This window comes from Acomys russatus, chromosome 10 (assembly GCF_903995435.1).
Source record: "Acomys russatus chromosome 10, mAcoRus1.1, whole genome shotgun sequence".
NCBI classification, from domain to species: domain Eukaryota; kingdom Metazoa; phylum Chordata; class Mammalia; order Rodentia; family Muridae; genus Acomys; species Acomys russatus.
Window position 1 is genome coordinate 23,023,639 of NC_067146.1, and position 18,372 is coordinate 23,042,010.

At 39.0% G+C, this 18,372-nt stretch overlaps 1 protein-coding gene across 1 annotated transcript in view; it reads left to right on the forward strand.

Moving 5' to 3' along the window:
- Positions 1-4,521, forward strand: part of Cttnbp2 (cortactin binding protein 2) — a 151,809-nt gene extending 147,288 nt beyond the window's left edge. Inside the window, exon 23 of the mRNA XM_051151881.1 lies at positions 4,177-4,521. Within this exon, the coding sequence (XP_051007838.1) occupies positions 4,177-4,422 (246 nt within the window). The 3' untranslated portion in view covers positions 4,423-4,521. The remainder of the gene's footprint in view (positions 1-4,176) is intronic.
- The last annotated feature ends 13,851 nt before the right edge of the window (positions 4,522-18,372 follow it).

An 18,372-nucleotide genomic window follows, 5' to 3' on the forward strand; every position in this document is an offset into this window, starting at 1 on the left:
TAGAAAATGCTTAGTACTGAATCAATGGCTTGTTCTGATTTAAACATAGTTTTTAAAAACAACTTTAGGGAAATAAATTAAGCTTTTGTTAGAGGGTTATATAGGGACCTTGGAAGTTTTAAGCCAAGATAGTTTATAAATCCTTAAGGGTCCTGCTTGAGGATCTTTGGGAAAGATATCTTAAAACTATACTTGGCTGCCAGGGTGCTGGGAACAGCATTCCTTCACCCTCTATAGGCATGTTTTCTGATTTTCATACTCACACCTTGAATGTCTGTGACCTACAGTAAGCCCCAGTGAGCCTCCGTGTAACTTAGCCCCCTCCAGAGCCGGACTCAGCTTGGACACCCCACACATATATTTAGCTGTTATGAGAGAACCTTTAGCAATTTGAATATTCATTCTGCTTGTCTTCCTTATACAGACCAAAAGACAGACTTAAACATAACATACGTGGGGCTGGAGAGATGGCTCAGCAGTGAAGAGCACTGACTGATTCCAGAGGACCAGGTTTAATATATGGCAGGTAACTTCAGGGTCTGACACCTCACACAGATATGCAGACAGGCAAAACACCAATGTACATCATCATATAAAAATAAACAAGTTATTTTTAAAAATAACACACCACATTATCTCCTTTTCTGTTTGGGACCTTGGTACTTTACCGAGTACTTTACCAGAGAAAATTCAGCAAAAATGGTGAGATTACCCTTTTATTTCTATATTATAGCTATATATATTTATTTTTCAACATTTTCCTCCTCCTATTGTTATGGCAGGGAAAATGTCTAGGCCCTCCCCCATGCTAGACAGTGGTGTACCACTAAGTAACATGCAGTCTACTGTATTTTAGACCAAATTATCACATAAGGCCAATCCCCAACTTATAATCTTCTCAGCATCACTGGGTTTAACATCAACATAGAAACACACCTCTGTTGTGTCAGTGAGAGTGCTTCTCGGAAGGCTTAACTGAAGAAAGAAGGCACATGTTGGGGTGGGGATGGCTCCCGTCCACAGCCAGAACACCTGCCCTGAAGAGTGCAGGAGAACAAACACACACTCACCTGTCTCTACTTCCTCCCTCCTCACTTTGCATCCCTCCAAGCCATGTGGGTCCTCCCTTTCCCGTGTCTCTTGGAAGAGTAACTAAGTGACCTTACTAGTGCAGCGATTCAGCTCCATGATGCTAAGTTATGGTGTCTCTACTGTGGTCTTACAGTTACGTGTTAGCACATGATTCTATCTATCCAATTCACAACAAACTGAGTATTCTCTTTTGTGTGACCAAGTCTCTAACCAGAACAGTGTAAGGGAGGAAATAGTTGTCTCATGGTTTCAGGGATATTAGGTCAAGATTTCTTGGCCCATGTATTCAAGCAGAACATCATGGCCAAGGGAGTGTGTGGCTAAGGAGAGCTATTTACTTCGTTTTTAAACAGGAAGGAAATAATAAGACAGAAGTTTGCCAAAGACAAGAAACTCCAAGGGCCAAGCCCTACTGACCTACTTTTTGCTCTCTAAACTCTACTTCTTGAGGTTTCTAGAACTTCCCAAAGTCGTACTGGAAGCCAAACATTCAATTCATAAGCTTATGAAAGGATGCCTCCTACGCGAACAACTTGGTAGCATCAACAGTTTTTCAGAGAAAACCAATCAAACTAAGAAGATTGCAGGTCTCTTTCATTTTCAACTGCACCATTAGCATGTTGTGAGCTGCAGTAGAGCACAGACTGGTGTGTGTGTGTGTGTGTGTGTGTGTGTGTGTGTGTGTGTGTGTGTGTGTGTGTGTGTAGTTCAACCCTCTTTCCTAGCTCGCTTGCAGTTCATTGGTCCTAAAACAAAAGAATATAGCCATTTAATTATTCCCTAAAGAGCACATTTGTCTGAAAGGAGGCTCTTTCTTTTACTGGCCACACATTTACAGCCTAGCCTTCTTTTCCCTAGCATGTGCTCTAGACTTCATCTTGTCCAACTCACTGCTTGTCATTTATTGAGAAAATGTTGAAAGCCCCAGACAACGGTGTATCAGAGTTGCTCGCAGCTGGCTTAGCATTCTGAAATAGCTGGCTCCGAAGACCTGGAGCCAGTAGATTTCACTTCAAAGATTTAGAGGTGACCAGTGGTCATATGGAAAGCTTATTAGGACTTTAATAGAACATAAATGGAGCGGAAAGGAGATTTGAAGTAGACTTTAGTGACTTACTTAGGACATGCCTAAAAATTTGGGACTTCTGCAGTTAATAAGTACTTTAACTGCCTTCCTCGTGCACACTCACTTTTCCCCTGCACCAACACTGTCAAAATTCCATAATTATTTACCTATTTTGCAGGGAACATTACATAAGGTAGAAGAGGAAGGCAGATATTAAAGGTAAATGACGACTCCTGTGGAGTTGAAAGAACAATATTAACCTGGACTGTGCCAAAGAAGATGCCTTAGAAAGATTATATTAAAACTGCAGGTTGCAACCAAGGTTAATTATGTTGATTGGTGAGTGTAAATGCAGTCCTTGAGTATAACCGAGAGCTAAAGGTGACAGCGAATTAATTAGTGACAGTTCAAACAGAATAGGAGGTAAGATAAGGAAAGATCACCAACTGTGTGAATGAAAACGTCTCAGAGCAGTGGCATCACTGAATAGCATAAGGCAGAAATAGGTTCTTGATGAGATGAGGTAAGTTTTGAACTTTAGGTGCACTTTATACACGTGGGAAATGTTTTAAAGCCACATCCCTATGCCCCATCCCAAACCAGTTAAATCTGAATCTTGGGAGGTCAGCTGATTCCAGCAGTGTGGCTAACATCCTTTGTGACTTCAGATTTTTGAGAAGATACCATGGCCAGTTTAAGGCAGACTGTTGCTTTCCACTCCAAGTCATCTTAGTTTCGTCTGTTAAATCCTAGTTTTAAATCTTTCCATGATTGCATTGGTGTGTGGTTGAGTTATTACTGTCAAAACAATCTTCACTATCTCCAAGCTTTGTCCACTTTAATATGGTATAGGCCAAAGGACCTTGAATGAAACTGGGGAAACATGGGGAGTTTCCAACTTCCTTGTTCTGACTGTACAGCCCCTCCCAGCTATCTAAGCCATCTGATTCCACGTGGGGAAAGTGGGAAATGTTGGCCAGGTGACTACAGTGCTTCTGTAACACTAAACAGTTAGACCAGAGTATGACCATGTATAGGAGATCTTGACCAAGCTGGTCACAGAGTTGCTAAGCAGCAGCTTACTTTACTAGAATGTACAGTCTAGTAGAGCAGTGTTCTAATGTTCTTTGTTGTATGTCACACAACTAGCACAGTGTTAACGTCTAGCAAAGGCTTAATACCCGTTTGCTGAAATACAAAAATGTGACTTGTCCAGGGTCACATCATGTGGAGATCTGCCTACAAAGTACTTGGTTGCTGTGCTAGCTTTTTGTCACTGTGACAGATACCTAAGAGAAATGATTGTAAAGGGTGTTGTTTCTGGGCCGGTGGTGAAACAGAACACCATGAGAGTCAAAGGAGCACAGAAAGAGACAGAGGTCCTGAATACCCAGAACCTACAAGGTACAGAAAGAGAGCTGACTCCTGCAAGCTGTCCTGTGCTCTGACGTCTCCTGACAGCCACTCACATGCACATAAATGTAAATGAAATGTTAAAGATAGATCTTCATTAAAGATACACAGTCAATTACTTACTCTGTGCAACTCAGCTCCATCTACAGTTCACACCTTTTCCTAACAATCCCAACACATTACAAACCCAGTGGTCCGACTAAAGTCAGAAGTCCACCAGCTGGAAGCCAAGCCTGGAACTAGTGAGTCTCTGGTGAAGACATATGGTATCTAGACTGCAACAATTGAGCTTGTCCAGTTTGATGTTCTCAGGTATTAAATTGTATGAAATTCCTATTGATATGGAGACTTAAGAGAATTTGGCTTTATCCTCTCTGTTGCCGGGCAAATATTTATTTAAGAGGACGGTGATGCTAGGAAGCCTGCCTCACAAAAAATCAAGCAGAAAGTCTACTGTTAGTCAGTTGTTTACTTCTTGCCACACAGGGAGAACTCCTGCAAGTTTGCTCAGACATAAAGGGGCGGGGCGGGGACGGGGTGGGGGCGGAGACTAACAACTGAATTGGGCCACTCTGATAAACCGGTTGGTTTCTCCTCTCTTCCAGGAAGCCAGTCCTCTCAGCAGCCATCAAACTACGGAATGCAGCAACAGTAAATCAAAGACTGAGTTGAGTGTCTCAAGAGTTAAATCTTTCCTTCCAGTTCCTAGAAGTAAAGTCGCCCAGTGTTCCCTGAACACCAAAAGAAGCAGCAGCAGCAGTAATACAAGGCAACTAGAAATCAATAACAACTCCAAAGAAGAGAATTGGAACGCAAACAAACATGAACAAGCAGAAAAACCTAACAAATAGGCCTGCCTACAACACGATCACCTTAACCTCTTTTGTATATTTCATGCAGAAACCAAGAATAAGAAGATGTACATACCTTCAAACGAATAAAAAAAAAAAAAAAAAAACACTTTCCTGTAATATAAAGGATGAGTGCGGGACCACTATTCAGTTTTTTTGTAAAGAATGTATTTATAACCTAACATTTTTTCTGTTCATTCTGTAGAACTAAACTTCCATCCCATGAAGTTATGTCAACTTTCCAAGTAGTTTTATAATAGAAACATTGTAACAGCTTTAATCAAGTTGTTCAGGGGTATTAAAACAAAAATGTCTGTGTACTGTATATTGCTATTTGTACATATGTACATATATGTATATTTACAGAAGTTGCATACCTGTGTACAAGGTTGGCCTAGGTAAAATGGACCATTTTGAATGGTGATGATAATTTTATGTTCATCTGATAGGGAATGACTCGAATGGGGCAATACAAAACATTTCTAAACAGTTATTTTCCATTAAAAGCCATATGAAGTATTTTGCCTGTTAAAATTCTAGTTTTACATTTTGAATCTTTTAGTGGTTACATTGCCATCTGGTTGCATCATGCATATATATATATACATATATATACATATATATGCTTCTGAGTTTGCATTATGACTTGTAAATATGAAATTATAATGCAATAAAAGTGTTATCTTTCTTACAAAACTTTTGTACCTAAGTGGATATAAAAGTTACCTGCATAAGGAAAGATGTCAATAAATGATTTTGGAGTTAACTCTCTCAATATATTTCTAATAGCACACTGATAATAAAGCTAATATTTTTTAGAAGTGTGTCTTCTAAAATTAATGGTGAAATTATTTATCCAATTCACAGTTAAGATACTTTGACACCAAATAAAATTTTGAATTAGTGAAGTTATTTTGCTGTATTTTCCTATCTGTAGCTGCCCTTGGTTACTTATTCATGCAACAGTTTTCTAATTGGAAGGCAAGCAGTGTGATATTCCATTTAGCATGCTGCTGTTTCACTAGCCATCCACACACCAGATTACTCTTACAATATCATAATATATATATAGATATATAGATAGATAGATAGATATAGATAGATAGATATTGGCTAGAATAAAAGCAGACCAATAGAGCCCAACTAGCAAAAAATACAATTTTCAAATGAAACAGCATTTGCTCATTCATGAAAGCTTTGTAAGGGATCAGGGTAAGTATGCACATTAAACATACACACATGAATACTATGTTAAACTTCTTTACAAAAACATCTGCAAATGTTAGGGGACAATGTGGTGGCAATTGTATCCTTACAAGTAGAAGATAACCTTTTCATTAGAGAATAACTAGAGTGCAACACACGGCAACATTCTTTCTGGATGTTCTCTCCACCAGGGAGTCTTGGGTAGAATATAGTGCCAGCCTCATATACAGGAAAAGGCGCAGTGGACAGAGAAAACTAGAGCAAAGGTCGAAGTAAGAGGTGAGGGGCGGGAAGTGGGTCCAGACTCGAACACAATGATGATGTTGAACTCAACCCAAATTCCGCATGCCAGGTGGTATTTGATACTCACAAGTGTTTTCATTAAAAAGGTGCTAATTATAAAAAAAAAAAAGGTGCTAATCTTGGGAGCAAGACAGTGTAATCAAAGATGAAAGGTGAGAAAACAAAATCAAATTTGAGAAACACTGAGGTGACCTGTAGTAACTGATCCATGCTGCTTCGTCTCGTCAAATTCCAAGTGTACTTTTTATAATTGGTTGGCAGGCAGCATAATGTCTAAAAAGAGCATTCAGATCAAGGGCTTTCAAAGCATAAATAGAAGCCTACTGATAGATAGGTCACGATATTTAATAAATCATAATTCATTTAAAAGATCAGAACTTAGTAGATCTGAAAATGTCAAGGTCATCATAGTAAAAGAAAAACTTTAAAAAACCATATTTACCCAGTATGTGGATTATGAGTGCATATCCATGTACATTAAATTATGACTGTGGGTTATGTTCCTAAGTGTTTAAATGTCAGTAGGATATAATGGAACTTGATGGGACCCAGTTTAAGAGTGAGTCGGCAATCATCTAGATATGGTCATAATGGTAAACGACCTTGTGGCCGAATGAAGTGCTGTTATTTATAAAAGCTGCTGGGGTAAACGAGCAGGTTACTTGACATGTAGCCAAATGAGGATCACAACAACCGTAAAGGCTGTGCGTGGATAGTACCTTAGCACACGGTAAAGCCTTTCTGATGGCCTCACTCATTCATAAAATGAGTAATGATTCAATGTCACACCGCTTAGATGGATACAGTAACTGATATGTACACACTCTCAGCACGGGGCAGCCTGGAGCAGATCATCAGGAGTTCGAGGACAGGGTTGATGACCTGTCTCAAATGCTTTCAGAACTCCTTGTGTTATGTACAAAGCCAACGTGTGAAGAAAAAGAGAAGGCTGTACAGTGGGATTATGAAGCTTATGTTCAATGACGGGCAGATCATCAAGGCAGACTGATCAGCACAGAGACAGCAGACATAAGCTCCTCTTTAGACCAAACAGAGCTGACAGGCATACAGAGACTATTCTGCCTAACACAAAACACTCTTCAGGATAGATCATGTTAAGCCACAAGTTGTTATGGGGAAAAAATTTTGAGGATCCCAAACATTGTTACAACCCAAAGGAATGAAACCAGAAATTAATAACAGAGAAAAATATTAAACAACAATCTTAGAAATGTATGCTAACTAACACTCTTGGACATACAATGAAACAAAAAGAGAAGTGGTAAAATATAAGATAAATAAGAATAGAAACAACATATCAAGACATGAGACACAACCAAACAGATCAGAAAGACGCCCTATAGCAATTAGCATCTACATCAAGAAAGGTCTCAAAGCCAGGTATTGTGACACACACACACACACACACACACACACACACACACACACACACACCTGTAATCCCAGAACTTTGGATGATCATGAGTTTGAAGCCATTTGATTAAAAGAAACAAAAACTTTCAACCTAACACCTTAAGAAACAGCTTAGAAACCAGCAGAACAAGTTTTTGACAAAGTCCAGAATCAGTAGAAGGGTGGACAGGAAAAAAAAAATGCAATAATGAACAGAGCAGATACTTAAGAAGCAACCTTTATGGCATCCTACATTTTCCCCAACTGTAATAGTTCAAATATAAGTATTGACAACTACATTATGATTCTCACATCTTTAAACTTCAGTTCTCTGAAACAATAACCAGAAAAATGACTATAAAATCACATGTGATTTTCACATTCATTTGGACTTAAAGGCAAGTTTCTCCAGAATAGGCTAATCCATTTTATAGTTGCTTGTGCAAATAAAAAAGAGACTTTACCACACATGGTTACTAGTAAAAGTTGCTAATTTTCATGAAGTCAGTTTTACATGGATGAACTATTTCTGAGAGGTTTTACCCTTAAGGAAAATCAGTTCAGTTCACTAGCCTAGTCTTTATTTAGGCATCCATTCTTAATGAAAATGATCCATCACAGAAAATGAGCCTGTGAAACCACAAAAGCATGTTCTATTCTTCTGCAAGGTCAGTTTTTCTCTGGAAGAAAAAAATCTGACCGGTGCCAACAGACTCGGCTAGAGAATACATACACCCTCTTTGGTTAAACCAGATAAACACTGAGTTATGAACAGAAGATGCTTGCTGGATACGGAGAAGACATTGTACAGCATGCATAGAGGGACTCCACAGCTCCGCCATATATCTGGCCTGCCTTTAATGATGAGGACTACCCCCAATATCAGGAACCATGAGTCTAGCCTCTTACAACAAAGCTTAGAAGAGGGCCTTTAACAATGCAGGGCTCTCCTGTGCCAACAGAGGGAAACAATACATATTTTTCCCTAGGAACCAAATGCTGGCAGTTGTTCTTATTACCAGTGATAAAAGACAATCAACTAGAAAAACAGAAAAGGTTATTTAGGTTGCATTTGAAGGGAATCAAGAATATATTTCTTCTTCACAGAGACTGAACCATCAAACAGCACGCATGGGGCAGACCTAGGCCCTTTGCACATCTGTAACAGTTGTGCAGCTCGGTCTCCTAACAGCAGGAGCAGGGGCTGTGTCTGACTCTGTTGCCTGCCTTTGGATCCCTTTCCGATAACTGGGCTGCCTTGCTAGCCACAATAGGAAAACTGTGTCTAGTCCTGCAACTTGATATGCCAACTCGGGTTGACATCCATGGGAGGCCTCGCCTTTTCTGAGGGGAAAGTGATGACTGGAGGATGTGGGGGAGGGGAGGAGAGGAAGATGCAACCGAGATTTAAAGTAAATTTTTAAAAAATCAATTTGAAAAAAAAAAAGAATATATTTCTCCTGGGGTAATTTAGATATTTTTAAATGTATTTTATTAATTTATTCATATTACATCTCAATTGTTATCCCATCCCTTCTATCTTCCCATTGCTTCCTCCCTCCCATTTTCCCCTTATTCCCCTCCCCTATGACTGTGACTGAGGTGGACCTCCTCCCCTGTATATGCTCATAGGGTATCAAGTCTCTTCTTGGTAGCCTGCTATCCTTCCTCGGAGTGCCACCAGGCCTCCCCATCCAGGGGACGTGGTCAAATATGGGGCACTAGAGTTCGTATGAAAGTCAAACCCCACTCTCCACTCAACTGTGAAGAACGTCCTGTCCATTGGCTAGATCTCGGTAGGGGTTTGAAGTTTATTGTGCTTGGCTGGTGCCATAGTTTGCAAAGGACCCCTGGACCCATATCCGCCCATCATAATGTTCTTCTTATAGGTTTGTAGGACCCTCTGGATCCTTCTATTTCCCCATTCTCCCATGCTTCTCTCACCTAGAGTCCCAGTAGGATGTCCTCCCCTCTGACCCACTTTCCTGGTGAGTGAAGACTTTCATGGGACATGCCCCTTGGGCTAGTGTCCAGATATAAGTGAGTATATACCATTTGAGTCTTTCTGCTTCTGGGTTAACTCACTCATTATGATCATTTCTAGTTCAATCCATTTGTCCACAAATTTTGGGAATTCCTTGTTTTTAATAGCTGAGTAGTATTCCATAGTGCAAATGTACCATAGTTTCTTTATCCATTCTTCTACTGAGGGACACTTAGGCTGTTTCCATGTTCTGGCTATTATGAATCAGGCAGCTATGAACATGGTTGAGCAAATGTTCTTGTTGTATGCTGGTGCATCTTCTGGGTATATTCCAAAAGATCTTCACCAACCCTATATCTGATGAAGTTCTAATATCCAAAATATATAAAGAACTCAAGAAACTAAACACCACCAAACCAAATAACCCAATTGAGAAATGGGGCTCAGGTCTAAACAGAGAATTGTCAACAGAAATATCAAAAGGCTGAGAAACACTTAAAGATGCTCAACCTTCTTAGTCATCAGGGAAATGCAAATCAAAACAACTCTGAGATTCCATCTTACAACCATCAAAATGGCTAAGATCAAAAACTCAAGCGACACCACATGCTGGCGAGGATGTGGAAAGAGAGGAACACTCCTTCATTGCTGGTGGGAATGCAAACTAGTACAGCCACTTTGGAAATCTATCTGGTGCTATCTCAGAAAACTAGGAATAAGGCTTCCTCAATTTAGATATTTTTATCCATTCACAGTGGCTTCAAACCTTGATTGTGTCAGGAGCTGAGAATAAAGGATTAAGGCTCACCAGGCTCCTCTTATCTTAACTTTACAGCCTATTAGGGTAAAGCAGTGAGGAAAGACTCTTTCCTGTTATATATATTCTATAAAAGAAATCAGTAGAGTGATAAGGTGGAGCCAGTACAGATAATGGAGGAGGAAAGCCTTAGGGCAGCGTGGTCTCCAGGGACCTGATATTCGATTTGACGTCTGGAGGGTGTACTACATCAAGACACACTAGACATAACAGAAGTTGCAGTAGCAACTACATTTTATGCAAAGACAAATGAGCTTACATTAAATCTAAAAGCTACATCATGGCTTGAAGACACAATTTATGAAAAAGAAGACAATCTTTACAAGTCATATTTATTGATATCCGAGATATAGAAGAAACTCAGAAAGAAATAAGATAGCTTAATTAAAAATTTTGGAAATGACCCAAATAAGTTGATGTTTTGCAAAAGACAGTGCATAAGTATATGAGGGGAAATACTCAAAACTAGTACTCACCAGTGAAATGCAAATGCAACCACAGTGAAATAGGCACTTACATCTTTTAGAACAGCTGTTATAAAAAATGATAATAAACGTTGAAGAGAACATGGGATCATGGGGTGACAAAAGGAATCTTTGCACATTGTTGGAGGAGGCACAAACTGAAAACCATGCTCTTTGGTATATAGCCAAAAACAGCATGGAAGCTCCTTAGATTCAAAATACAGGGCCTTAGGAGATGACTGGATGGGTAAGACTACTTCCTGAAAAAGTAAAAAACATCTCAGTTCTAGTTACCAGCTAGAGAAAAGCTGTACATTCCTATAACCACATTGTTGGGGAACGGAGACATATTGTGTAAGTTTTCTGGGCCCCAGCCTAGGTGGAGTGCCAAGTGTCAGGTTAGGTGAGAAACTCCAAAGATAAGGAAGAGACTGAAAGAAGGAGAGAGGTGACGGGCTCTTTTGACCTGTACATGTGCACACAGGCAGGCAAGGGCAGCAGGCGCACAATTTGGAAACACAGATTCCACATTACCCTGAAATGCTACTACAAAGAGAGTGTCATCCATCTTCTGAAGAGACAGTCTGTTCACTGTAGCATTACTTGTGACAGATAAAAATCTGAAATAAACTAAAGCACCGATGGTAATAAGATAAAAAAAAAAAAATATGGTACAAATACACAGTGGCAGCTGAGCCAGTCTGAAAAGAAAAGGCAGTCCTGTCATTCATGACAACATGGATGAACCTAGAGGATGACATGTTAAGTGGAAAGAAGCCAAACACAAAAGGCAAATGTGTTGCATCTGCACAGTTCTGTGTGGCATGGAGCGGCTCAGAAAAAAGCAAAGCTCATAGAAGCAGAGAGTGGAATAGCATCTCCCAGAGGTGAGGTTGGAGAATGTTTGGGAAGATGCTGGTAAGAGGTTGGGAAATTTCAATCATGAAGAACTAGTTCAGGATACCTTTCATATAACATGCTCTCTATAGGTAGTAATAATGAATTCTATTATTGAAAATACCCTCCAATTTAGGATTTAAGCAGTCCTGGCCACAATCCAAGTCGAAAAAAAATTTTTTTAAGGAGACAACAAGCACTCAAGTCTGACTTAGAACTGATTATTATTTTTTTGTACTGATCATCCACTTATTGGGAGGTTCTATTTTTTTTTTTTTTTTTGAAAACAGACTAACTTCATATAATTCCTAGCTTCCTGAGGCAAGGGGCAGAAACAATATTTCCCTCATGACAAATCTTTCATTGGGTGTTTAAGCACAAATATATTAATATTTCCACTAACTTCTTGTTAATGTGAAAGCAGTGTGTGGGAGTTTATTCTAAGCACTTTGCTCTTCAGATCTAATGATTTGTTCTGGAATTTTCTTTTTTTTTATTTTTTATTAATTTATTCTTGTTACATCTCAATGGTTATCCCATCCCTTGTATCCTCCCATTCTTCCCTCCCTCCCATTTTCCCCTTACTCCCCTCCCCTATGACTGTTCCTGAGGGGGATTTCCTCCCCGTGTATATGCTCATAGGAATTTTCAATACTAATCTTGTAAGTAATGAAATGAGAACTAGCATAGCATGTAGCGCCTAAGGGTGTAACCTGAGGAAGGAGATGTTCCTGCCTCTCTCTCTTTCTCTTCCTTATTTCTGTATCATCCTAATAAAATGTGATATGTCATGGTATTTTGTGATACAGTAAAGCATAGCAACGGGTGTAATACAAATCCCTGTTTCCACTTTCAATGATTTGCCATTGATCATGTGACAGACACTGAGCCTTCTTTCTTGGTCTTGTGATTCCGATTTGGAATGAAAGTACCAGAGATCTTCTTTGTTTCACCAGGCACCTTAAATAGTCAACATTCCCCCTTTTTTTTTCCTGAAAGTGGGAGGAAACAGAGTCACATATGGTCCAGACCACCATAATTCTGTTCTGTTTTTAATGTGTGTGTGTGCTTTTCTGAGTTAATGTGTACCACGTGCAGGCATGCAGTACCTGCAGAGGCCAGAAGAAGGCATCAGATGCCCTGGAACTGGAGGGGCATGTGCTTGTGAACAGCCATGGAAGTTATGAGATTCAAACCCACCCATAGGAGTTGCAAAGCTAAGACCACAATTTCCATCTGTCTCAATTTATTCTCGATTTGCTTAGGATTCTGTCCTGTTTCTGTCAGAAGACCTTACAAAACCCGACTAAACATTTTCATACCTTTTTGGTATATATACATATGATCATCAGTTTTGATATCTGAACTAAATTTTGGGTGAGGCGTTTCAGGTTCCTCTGTGAATTGACAGTACTATCTCCTTTCACATGATTTGAGGTACTAAACACTAGTCTATCTCTCACTTACGCCCACAAACACATATCAAGTATCTTTGTCTTTAAACCCAATATTTACCCAAAGTACTTGACCATTACTGTATCAACTAATCTTTTCTGCAATGTCCATGACTGAAGGTCAAGTCAGTCTTAGGAGTCTTGTGGTTTGTTATTTATTTCTGAGTAGGCCTACGCCCTGCTCAGTCAAATCTCCTAACTTCCCTATCCATTATCATCCTGTTCCTTCTCATGCCTGACTTGACTGATACACGTCAGCACCTCTTTTAGATCTTGGAGAGCAGGCCAGCAGTTAGTAATTTGAATGCCTACCATCTAATTTCTAATCAAGATACACCCACCATCGAAAATTAGCTGATTTATGTGTTGTAAACTCTAACCAGCAGAGTGTTTCTGAAGAGACATTGACAGGTATATGCTTCAAGTGTCACCAGTTACATAGAATTTTCCATGACTTGTATTTATTGTGGGTTAGGTAAAACTCCCTCCTTCTCAATGTATCTGAAATTCATATCCAGATTCATAGAGCATGCCATAAATTTAAGAGCTCTTGCTTTAAACTCTTATATGAGTGATTCACCCATATCAAAGTCAAAAGTCCAATTTGTGTTGCCAAAATCTTAAATAGATTATGTAAGTTTGGGTGGGATTTATAAAACAGTTGGAATTCTTGACTTCAGATTTCTAAGTCTCCATAATTTGAGGTTCTTATATATTTGCTTCTTTATTGAAAACTTAAGACAAAAGACTCTTAATGCCCAGGTATTTTCTGGTTTGTCCCTGTTCCTTTAACTATACCATGAGACAAACCAGCTGCCTGTTACTTAGTGAGGACAGGAACCAAATACTTTAAGATCCTTTATTTGGTACTGACCCTTTTCCCATTCAAATCTACACTTCCTAACTCAAGATGATAGCTCCCCCTACCTCGCCTGTCTTTTTTTTTTTTTTTTTTTTTAAGAAGGTATCAAAAGCATCAGTTGTTCTAGCTTATTTTTTATTGGTCCTTGATATGCCTAAAAATTCACTGTTTTTCCAGCAGTTGCAAAGATTAATATAAGCACTAAGAAAGTGTTAAACACACCTTGATATCTAGCATGGCATTTTTGTAAAATAAATAAGCTGAAAATTTTAAGACCTTTAAACATCTGTGTACATGTGGGATAGTTCAACAACGAGTTAGAAAGTTTGCCATTACTTGGCTCATAATGTTCCATATCAAAGATAGCAGACAACTACATGATTCCAGAGATGATGACTTTTGCTAGAGGACACAGTTCTCCTGGGTGAAAGGTATACTAATTGCAGTTGATGCCTACTCACATCAGCTTAATGCTAAGTTGTCCAGCTAATTCGTCAATGGGCTAGACATTTTAGCTAGGGATCTTTTAGGACTTCTTCTGGTATTCTGTAACCGTGCTGAATTATGAGTCAAAACCTAATGGCAGTGAGTGGTTGCTTAAAGTAATAAAACTGATTCGTGGCGACACAATCATCATAAACCCCAGACTCTACAACATGCCAAAGTACTCTTCAATCCCCTGGTATTTTTTTTTGCCTGTTTCTCATCTACCTTTCCTTTTTACTAAAGTGCTCCAGGTAAAGGCAATGCTTTCCTGAATATAAGGACTTCATATGTAGTCAGGCCAGTCAGAGGCAAAGATAATCACTTCTCGGATGAAGTTTCAATTCAGTTAGAGGCACGCTCTCCATCACTATGTCAAATGAATAACTGGTAGAACTAATTCATCTTGTCAGCTCAAGGGCAAGCCTGCTGTGAGTGGAGTAGCACAAGGAAAGGCCAGTAGATACGAAGACTGCTTAGCTGGGTGTGGTGGCACACACCTTTAATCCCAGCACTCGAGAGGCAGGGGCAGGAGGATCTCTGTAAGTTCGAGACCAGCCTGGTCTACAAAGGGAGTCCAGGACAGCCAGGATTACACAGAGAGACCCTGTCTCAAAAAACAAAAAACAAACAAACAAACAAAAAACGAAAGAGACAGCCTTACTGACAGATTGGAAAAGGTTGTAATCATTATTAATTTCAGGACTGAGATAGAATGAGACCAAGGGCACCCGGAGACACATCATCACATGAGCCACACTACTCTCTTTGAATTAATTTGGTCAGTTTTTTGGTCTTGTAACAGAAAGAAGGAAAAAACAACTCTACCACACTATGCCATTTTTGACTTAGATTTGTAAAAAAGAAAGTCTGTTTCAATCCCAAAGGGATCCTCTAACCATAATGTAGGTGGAGTTGACTCTTCTCAGTGGTGTGCTTTGGGTGTAGGAGAAAGCTTTGAATACTATGATTTGTTCTGCCTAAGTTGTGTTCAATTATAACTATGTTGCTCATAAGGAAAGCAGAGGACAAAAAATTATATCTGTTTCTTTACACCATGGAACTGGGAAGGGGAAAAAATTCTAATCTAGAAAAAATATTTTTAAATTCAAAAAGAAGAAACCCTTCCCACTGGATACAAGACCTCTGTAGCATATCATATATAGGTAAAGACAGAAGTAGGGTCAGGTGTTTCTTAAATCTATGGGACATAGGTTGGGATTTTGAGAGCTTAAAAGTATGATGTTTCCTTTTGAAGTGATAAAAATAGACAAGTATGTTTTCTTTCATTGTGGGATTTAGTAAGGATATATAAACAATCTATATATGACATGAGAATAGGAGATGGGACTGTTCGCAGGTAGGAAGGGGATCAACACGAAGGGAGAATGTAAATTAGATGGTAATGAGGTGGAAATGGATGAAGTACAATGAAATACATATATAAAATGCCAAATAAAACCAAGTATTTTGTTTTAAATAAAAAATTAATAATAAAAGTCTTTAATAAAAATACATCTCATTGTGGGATGGCTTTATAACTCCAAATACACTAAAAACTTTCAAATTTTATAATGACCAAATGAACAAATTCACTAATATTGTTCCCATATGAGAATAAGGCATTCCAATAAGTCCTTTAAAAAACACACTAACAAAAGTAGCAACCTAGCTTCTTGTCTTCTAAATAATCTAATCTATACATAACTAATTTATTCTCAATTGTATAATAAAATGTTCCATAGAAAACAAGATTGTACAGCCTTATCTTTAGCAAATATATTTAAATTTTGATTATTGATCATAATGAAAAGATGTTTTTCTTTTCTCTTTTTATCAAGACAGGGTTTCTGCATGTAACCTTGGCTGTCCTAGAACTGCTTTGTAGACCAGGCTGGCCTCGAACTTGCAGAGATCTGTTTGCCTCTGCCTCCCCAAGTGCTGGGATAACAGGCGTATGCCACCATCCCTGGCTGAAAAGAAGTTTTTAATCTCATTTGTTAGCATCTCATCATCAAGTGTTGATCTGATACAGTACTTCTGTGTATTGACAAAGAGGGTTAGCTGGCCATGAAGGCTGAGCCAGAAGAGGCTTGATGAGAGAGTAAACTCTGATTCACTCAGCGTTTCCTCCTTTGTGTAGAAGATGCAGCTGGGATTCTACATGAGGTAAACCAGGGACAGGTTGAAAAGGTTTAGCAGTGGGGATGGCCCTAGCACATCACGGCTTGGAGAGAAGTGCCCTGTGTCTCTAGCATATTGCTGTGGCTACTGCGTTCTCTTGAAGACTTTGAGAAAAGAATCAGAACAACTAAATACCTATGAACTTAGATTCATGGTTAATTCCTTTGGCAGGTTCCTAACTCTAGGCACTGAGCTATTTACTCAATTGCAAAGGCCCCCACAGAAATGCAGGGGAAGGGAGGGATTATGTTATCCAAAGCCATGTCTTGAGAAGGGCCACAGTTAAATTTGGAGATGAAGCAGCTAGTGTGCCATAGGGATGCCATCTGACCAGTGGAAGACACCACTCAAGTGCTCCTTCTCTTCCACTGAAGTGCTCCTTCTAGCTTACTTTGTAGATGAGAAGGAAGCCTACACCTGAAAGTAAAACATCAGCCCAATGTCACAAGTGATTTAGCAACCATAAGCAAACCTTTGAGGTGATTGCCATGTGAACCTCCCCCAACTACGAGGGCATTCAATTACACAAATCTTGGCTTGTTTCCTTGCTAAGCCAGATGACAAGCATTTGGCTCCATGTATTCACCTGGCCTTTACCTAATAGTTGTGAGCATTGTTTGGAAAATATTTTGGAAAGGACTGCCAAATCTGGGCTCTAGAAGATGCTTGGATCAAAATTAAAATTACTTGATGAAATCAGCCTCTGAATTGCCACAGATTCTACAGATTCTAATGACCAGAGACTGGAAATTTCAAACTTAAAACCTGAAAGCCTTAACTCAAAAGAAAGTTCCCTTCTCCATCCCTCAAGGGAAAAACTGAAGTGTAAAGTAAAGTCTTGGAGTTTGTCCTCAGAAGAAGAGAAACAGTTTTCACATGAGTATCTTCATATGAATGTTTCCAGAACATCAAAAAGGAGACTACACCTTACTCAGCATCTTGGTGTCCTTGCAAGTCTTCCTTTATGACAAACATGTTCCTGTTCCATCTTATCACACGGAATACTTGTTTTTTGAGTGGCAACATCATAGCCTGCTGCCTAAGGATAGATACATTGTCATAATCCTAAGGTAAATAATATTAATACAAAAGGATTATACTAGAACAAGTCCATTCCTTTCTGTTCAGCTATACATGGTTTCTTAAAAGATGATACCTGTTTTTTTTAATAGTTACTTTAATAAGCCAATGCCAGAACCTCACATAAGATGTGCTTGTTCCCAAAATTACTTCTAGATAGAAAGCAGAAAGGATGGAAAATCACTAATTATGTAACATCTAAGCCCTGGCTGAGTGAACTTTATCATAAAAGTCCCTTAGGGGCATTAGTATGATGGATAAGGTTTCATGATTTTTCATTTGCACATTTACTGCTATCTATAATAGGACATTGGAAGAAGACTATGGAAGATTTTACATACCTTCACTAGACTGAAGTTTGCTGTTTAACACTGACAGTGAAGATAATAATGCCAAGAACTTTTAAATAATGGACTATGTAGAATTTATATAAAGAATTTAAAACTTCTTTGACTAACCTCCTTATACAATAGGCACATTTCCCAGAATAACAAATCAGAGAAAGTGCTTATGCAAACATGAAGATCTATGTTAAAGATCTCCCCACTCCCATTAAACAACAAGCAAAAACAAAATAACAACAAATACAGGGCACAGTACCATAGGTCTGTTATTAAAACACTGGAGGTGCAGACACAGACAACCCCCTAAAGTGTACTGGCCTGCCAGTCTAGCCATTTGGTAACTTTCAGGTTCAGTCAAGAACCATTGGATCAAAATATAAAATAGAGGCTAGAGTGATGGCTCAATGGTTAACAGCATTTGCTGCTTTTGCAGAAGATCTGAATGTGGCTCTAAGCGTC